At 59.4% G+C, this 6,956-nt stretch overlaps 1 protein-coding gene across 1 annotated transcript; it reads right to left on the bottom strand.

Moving 5' to 3' along the window:
- Nucleotides 1-1,306: 1,306 nt before the first annotated feature.
- Nucleotides 1,307-2,450, bottom strand: SSTR5 (somatostatin receptor 5). Its single transcript, XM_024759695.1, has one exon. The coding sequence runs from the start codon at nucleotides 2,412-2,414 to the stop codon at nucleotides 1,317-1,319; it is 1,098 nt and encodes a 365-aa protein (XP_024615463.1). The 5' UTR covers nucleotides 2,415-2,450; the 3' UTR covers nucleotides 1,307-1,316.
- Between the last annotated feature and the right edge of the window lie 4,506 nt (nucleotides 2,451-6,956).

The raw sequence follows: 6,956 nt of genomic DNA, 5'->3' as shown, positions 1-6,956 counted from the left end.
CTCTTTGCTGGCACTACCCTGGGGAGGGAGATCAAGATGCCAAATCAATTGGGAGAAACTGACCTGGGCAGATATTTCTGAGCCATCTGCTTGCTCCCCCAAATTATTCTGAGTGGATGCACTTTGCATCCGAACCCGGGGGTGGTGGGAAGTGGTTGGTTGAACGAACCTGTTTCTCCCAGGCACCCATCCCTCCCTGGGATGCTGGTCCCCCTAGGGCCGGGCGGGGGTGGCTTTGGTCACCCCCACCCCCAAGATGGAGCCCAGGAGTGGCAGAGACAGCCTGGGGCTCAGGAGGCGGCCGCGTTCCCACTTGATCAGGGACGGGGGCAGGGGCCCCAAACGAGCCACCCACTCCCCGCACCCACCAGCCATGGAAGAATCAGATGCATCCCCTGCATCCTCCGGGGCCGAATCCTAACCCTGCCACCCCCAGGAGGCGAGCCAGGACAGCCCCAGCCCTGGCGTTCCTTTTAGCTGGCTTGTGTACACTTTCCCCTGCCTTATCATCTAAGCGTCCCGCTGCCCACTTCCAGCTGGGTGTTTGCCTACCCCCATCCAGCCGAGTATGATCCACTTGCTCTGATTTGCACTGGCTTCAATCGGCTCCAGGGACAATATTTGCTCTGGGAAAGAGTCAAACATTTATTCTCTAATTTATTCAGGGAGCGGTTGTCAAACACAAGCGCCCTCATTATGTGATCTCGTTTCCAGGGCTTGGCCTCTGTCTGGGGTCCGTGCCGAGGCCCAGGTAGCGCTGACCCAGGCTTTCCCCTGCCCAGCACGGCTCTGCCTGCTCCCCGCACCCTCCTGATGTCGGCATCCTGCTCTGGGACAACTAAGGACAACTGAGTTGGGGGCGGCACTGGGCAGGGCTGTCTCAGATGGGGGCTTGCGGGTAAGTGACCCCCACATTCTGGCTTTTCTCCTTCCAGCCTCGCAAAGAGGCCCAAGCACCAGGGAGCCCAAGGCCTTTCCCAGTGAGGCTGCCAGGGCATCTTCTCTGGGACCCGTTTTCGGGCCTGGGGGGTGGGAGGAGCGCATTTCTCGGGGGTGGAGAGGACAGGAAGCCGAATTCCTCCAGGGTCTGGCCTCTGCGTATGCCCCACTCGGCCTGGCCTCTCCAGTCTGCTGTTTGCTTTGGGAGGCCGCTCCCCCCACTGCTGTCTGGCTATTTCTCCTCTTCTGCTCCAGTCCCCCTCCTTCTCCGGGAAGGAAAGCAGAAGAGGTGGCAGTGGGTTCCTGTACCCTCACCTGCCCCCGCTCCACACACCCAGGACGGCCTCTCCCAGGTTCCCCTCCCGCGGCCTCCACGCTCACAGCTTGCTGGTCTGCATGAGCCCGTTGGCCTCGCAGCTGCGTGCGGACAGCATGGCCTCCTGCAGCCGGCTGCTCTGGCCCGGCCGTGGCTCCGTGGCATCCACGTCCTCAGTGCCGTAGCTCTTGCGGAGGCACAGAACCTTCCGGAAGCTCTGGCGGAAGTTGTCGGAGAGGAAGCCGTAGAGCAAGGGGTTGGCACAGCTGTTGGCATAGGACAGCACGACCACAAAGAAGTAGGCGCCGGCGGAGGCGGGCTCCTCGGGCAGCACAAAGGCCAGGTTGACGATGTTGACGATGAAGAAGGGCAGCCAGCAGCCCACGAACACCAGCACCACCACCACCACCATGCGGGTCACCTTGCGCTCTGAGCGCCGCCGCGTGGAGCCCACGCGCATGCCCGATGCCTTCAGCTTCACCACGATGAGCAGGTAGCACAGGCAGATGACCAGCAGTGGCCCAAAGAAGCCTAGCACGGACGTGTAGATGATGAAGATGGCACCCCACAGGCCCACAGGCTCTGGCCAGCTGAGGTTGCAGGTGTTCCACCCCTCCTGGATGTCTGCAAACACCACCAGTGGCAGTGACATGACCAGAGAAAAGGCCCAGACCGTGGCGCTGGCCAGCTTGGCCACCCGAGGGCGGCGCCAGCGGGCGGAGCGGATGGGGTGGACCACGGCCAGGTAGCGGTCCACGCTCATGACGGTCAGGCAGAAGATGCTGGTGAACTGGTTGATGCCGTCCAGCGTCATGACCAGGCGGCAGAGCACGGGGCCGAAGGGCCAGTAGGAGATGGCGTTCTGCGTGGCCACGAAGGGCAGCCCCAGCATGAGGAGCACGTCGGCCACGGCCAGGTTGAGGATGTAGATGTTGGTGACCGTCTTCATCTTGGCGTGACGCAGTACCACGTAGATGACCAGCGCATTGCCACCCAGCCCCACTGTGCACACCAGCAGGTAGAGCACGGGCACCACCACCGCCCGGGCACCTGGTGAGGGCACCAGCCCCGCCAGCGTCCCATTCTCGCCGCCGCTGCCTGTGGCTGCCGAGGAGGCATTCCAGCTGGTCAGTGGGGAGGCTGGGAACAGAGGCTCCATCGTGGCCGCCGCGGGCAGGGCAGGGTGAGCGGGAGCGCCGGGCACATCCACTGCAAGAGAATGAAGCACACGGAGCGACTGACCAGGAGGGTGTCTCCCCTGCGCCCGGCCCCACTGGCCCAGGAGGCGCAGGATTGGCCCAGGAGGCGCAGGATTACCCCATGGCGCCAGGTAAACATGATTACTCATGTTCAACTGGGCCGGGAATCACATTAAGCAAATTGTTTGGAAAACAAGCCCAGAGAGGAAGGAGCAGCAGGACAGCTGCCATGGGGGCAACGGGCAGGCGGCCCTGTGAGCCCAGACGCCGTCTGTCGATACCACGATGGCTTCCAGAGACCTGACCGTCCCTCTCCACCCCAATGCCCCCCTTCCTGGCTCACCCATGGCCACTCTCGAGTCTGTGGCTGGCACCGTCTCGCTGAGGCCTTGTGGAGTCCTGGGGTTGGCACTGATACACCCAACTCGCAGATAAGGGACTAAGGATGGTGGGAGTCACCTCCCCGGGGACTCGCAGGACAGGTGGAGAGGGGTGGGGGGAAGGATAAGGAGGCTGAAACATCGGCTGGGCACCGCAAGCCCAGGCCAGCCAGAAGTGCAGTGACACCCGCCAGGCCCGCTCTCCTGGGTGACCCCAAAGCTGGACTCTGGGTTGCCTCCTAGAACCATCGGAGGGTGCCGGGCCTTCCGTGTGGCCGAAAAACCGGAACTCAGGCTGCAGAGGCTCTGCCAGTGTCCAACTGGTGAGCCACGTCCGTGTCACCCCAGCAAAGCCCCAGCCGCATGGCCAAGAGGAGCTGGTTTCCCTGCCCCCAACAGCTGTCCGCCACAGCACGGATGTCACTGGGCCAAGGAGACGACCAGGGACATAGATGCACATGCTCTCTGGCAGGTCCATCACCCCCAGCCCAAGGACAGCAAGTCTGAAGCCCCAGGCAGAGGGCACCGAGCGGGAAGGGGTATATGAGGACCCCACACCGTGAACAAGCAAACACACGACAGGCAGAGACGAATTACAGCCTGAGCCACTGGCCAGGAGGAAATGCATGTGTGCGTGTGTGGCGGGGGAACGATATGGGGAGCGTGGACGGAGGGAAGGCTTCAGGGGTGATGGGGCTTTGTAGAGAAAGAGCCGAGGCAAAGATGGGGGAATGGCATCTGCAGGTCAGGGTGATGGGCACACGTGTATCCATTATATCGTTTTTGTACTTTTCTCTATGTTTAAATTGTTCATAAAAACGGTGATGCTCGGGAGAAAATAAATACCTCCATTGATGAGGAGGAGAGGAGGAAGGGAAGATGAGGGCTGACACCTCCAGCAGGGGATGTGGGGCTAGCAGGGAGTCTAAGTGCCCCCAGGGGACCCAGACAAGGGCCTGAGCGGGGCTGGAAAGGGCCGTAATGACAAGCCAGGGTCAGCTGACCCCCAGGGCTCCCAAGTCACCTCAGCACAGAGGCCGCCAGGCCCGGACTGGGGACCCCAGGGTTGGGGAGGGCAACTGAAATCTTGTAGACAAGGCGGCAGAATAACCAACTCTGACAACGACAGGGAAAAACCCTCTGTTCCAGATGGGCGGACACACCCGGAAGCTAACAGACACTGGGAAACACGACCCAGAAAATCAACAGTGAGAAGGTGGATCAGTGGATTCATTTCAGGTGAAATAAAAGTAGATGACTGAACAAGTGTGCTTAAGATATGTTTTAAAATGTTTAGAATCCTCTAGGTATGGATAAAAATATTCTGAAATGAATTTGGCTTCTAAGGAGTAAAATGAACAAGTGTCTATTTTTGAAAATTACAACTCTTGGGTGTGAAAAACATCATCATTTGGACCAAAAAAAGCCCCACAAAAGTCTGGACACAGATGAAGAGAGAATGGGAGAATCGGAAGAGGAGCTGAAGGACTCCCTCGGAGCAGGTGCAGAGGTGGGGGTGCAGAGGTACCTGCAGAACTGACTCAGGGCAAGAGTCCTGCTCAAAAGGGAAACCCGGTCCCTAACAGGATAAAGAAAAAACGCAGCAGCGTCAGAGTCAACCTACAGAGAGTCGAGGACGAAGAGAAAACCCTGAAGAACGCAGACGGGCTGTCTGTACGGAAACCCAGAACAGTGCGGGTTAGGATAGGACAACAGGTTCCGTAAGCGGGGGGGACCTGGGGGAGCCGGGGGAGAGAGAAACGCTGTCACCCCTGGAATCCCCACCTGGAGGAGGCTTCCGGCTGGCCTGAAGGGGAAAGAGACCTTTCTCTGTGCGTTGCTGAATTTGCTGGTCCAGGTGCTGAGCGCACCTGCTGTATATCATGACCTGATATGAGGTGTATGACAAAAATTCTGTTTAAAAAAAAAGGCCAAGGTAGGCTGCCAAGGGATGACACATTTCAAGACAAAGCTGGCGGCAGGTGGGGGTGGGGGGGACTTGCCCCGTGGTCCAGTGGTTAAGACTCTGCACTTCCACTGCAGGGGGTGCAGGTTCGATCCCTGGTTAGGGAACTAAGATCCCACATGCCGCGAGACGTGGCCAAAATAAATAAATAAATAATAAAAAAGATGTTTTAAAATACAAAGCTTGGGGGTCCCTTGGGCTGTGCTCTGGGTTGGGGGCAGGGGCGGGTGGGGCTGGTGCCCAGGTGGCAGGAGGGACACCCCGGACACTCTGAGACTGGACACCTGCAGGCTTGATCTGGTGGGTGGGAATTGACCTGTTGATCCCTGTTCCCCAGGGCCTGGCACAGAGGGGCCCCCTCACATTTAAAAAAGAAATTAAATGTAAAATAATGTTTAAAGCTCCCTTGAGGTGCTAATGGGGAATGAATTCTAGAAGGACGCTGGTCTGGAGACAGCCAGGTGGATTGTGTGAGCATCAGGGTGGAGAGTCCTGGGGCTACACCGTCTCCCCAAAGATATCCAAAGCAGAGGCTTTCTGGGGGCTGGGTGGAGAAGGAGCTCGGACGCACCTGAACGTGAGTTTGATTCTAAATCAGATGAGCACCTTGTCTTCAGGAAGCGGCCAGGTGTTCCTGCTGCCCAGAACCCAGAGGGTGCTGAGCAGACCGCCAGGCCCCTGCATCCCCCCAGATACCCCAACACCTGAGCTAAACTTCAGAGAAGTGAAGAGCGAAATGAGGTTGATCCTGCCGCTCCTGCCTCTCGGAACATAATTCTGCAAGAGCCATCATTCAGAGAGAGCAATCTTCTTAGTCACAGAAATCACACGCTCGTGGGGAACTTATCCCTCCAGCCCTTCCCCTCTGCAGGTAAGGGATTCGGGGTGGGGGGTAGCTGAGGAACGACCACAGGCCAACACTGGGGCTTTCTGACCCAGAGGCCCCCACCAGGAAGGGACCACCTGCCCACTGCTGTGGCACAGGGAATAGAGCCCACCCCCTGCCCCAGCCCTTCCCTACACACTGGCCAAGGGGTCTTAGGTAAGTCACACCACTTCTCTGAGCCCTGGCTCCCTGTAATAGGTGACACCTACAAAGCCACTGAGCAGAGGAAATGAGTCCAGGCACACAGTGGCGCTCAGTAGCTGCTGAGATGCCCGACACATAGTAGTACTCAATAGCCGCTCCCGCTCCCGTGCCCCAAACAGCCCAGCACCTCCTCCCCAGCACCAGGAGCCCTGGGCTCTGTGGAGAATGTGCCAGAGCCTCCCCAGGGGACCTGGGAGGGGACCTCGGTGCTCAAGTGTTCCATGCCCTGGGGGAGGATCAGCGTGGTCCAATCCCTTCTAGGCTCACCCAGTGTGAGGTCAGCAGGAAGGAGCCGGCCCTGCAGCCCAGGGGCAGCCGTGGAAGCCACCGAGATCGAGATCGAGGCTTGCTGGTCCTGGGGCCTCACCTGTGCAGGGTGGGGGAAAATGGGCAGAGGATGTCGTGGCTAAGAGGACAGGCCTCAGCACCACCCAAGGGCCCCCACCCAGGCCTGCCTCCCCTGGGATGGCCTGGATCGTGGGTGCAGCCGATGGCAACCCCCACTCCTGTCCCTCCCCGGAAACACACTCCATCTGTCCTTAAGGCAGCCTTGGTCTGGGGTATCCCTTCCACGTGAGGGGGAAACCGAGGTGGGTGAGGGTAGGCTCCATGCAGCAACAGGGAGGCCAGGCTGGTACAGCCCCCTCCTCAGGGTCTCTGCAGGGTCTGCATGCCCTGCAAGAAGTTTCCAAAGCCACATTTTGCCCCCAACATACTTTCTCATAACTCCCGGTCACTATTTCACTGGGAACCAATGGTGGGTCATTGTTATCGGTGCCAGCGACCACGTCTGCCCGGGAGGCTCCCCGTCCTCCCCTCGAGTGGCCGCTGTCCCCAGGAACCTGTTCTCTTCAAAAGAGGCTCAGCAGCAGCCAGGACTGCCTCACACTTTGCGCAGCAGGCACTCTCCCACTCGCTTTCTCCCCAGAACCCCAGCTGGCAGGAGGGGCAGGGACAAGGCAAATGGGCAGGTGAGGGCCCCACCTGGACCCTGGGTGGGCAGATAGCACACAGGTGAACTTCCAGGCCGCGTGCTCCCTTCTGGAGAGGGTGGCCCCCAGAGCAC

This window comes from Neophocaena asiaeorientalis, unplaced genomic scaffold (genome assembly GCF_003031525.2).
Source record: "Neophocaena asiaeorientalis asiaeorientalis breed wild unplaced genomic scaffold, Neophocaena_asiaeorientalis_V1.1 scaffold254, whole genome shotgun sequence".
Taxonomy (NCBI): domain Eukaryota; kingdom Metazoa; phylum Chordata; class Mammalia; order Artiodactyla; family Phocoenidae; genus Neophocaena; species Neophocaena asiaeorientalis.
The sequence above is the reverse complement of the archived record's forward strand: the minus strand, read 5'-3'. Positions and strand labels throughout refer to the sequence as shown.

Coding starts and splice junctions, on each gene's coding strand:
- SSTR5 (XM_024759695.1), bottom strand. CDS start 2,414: ATGGAGCCTCTGTTCCCAGCCTCCCCACTGACCAGCTGGAATGCCTCC.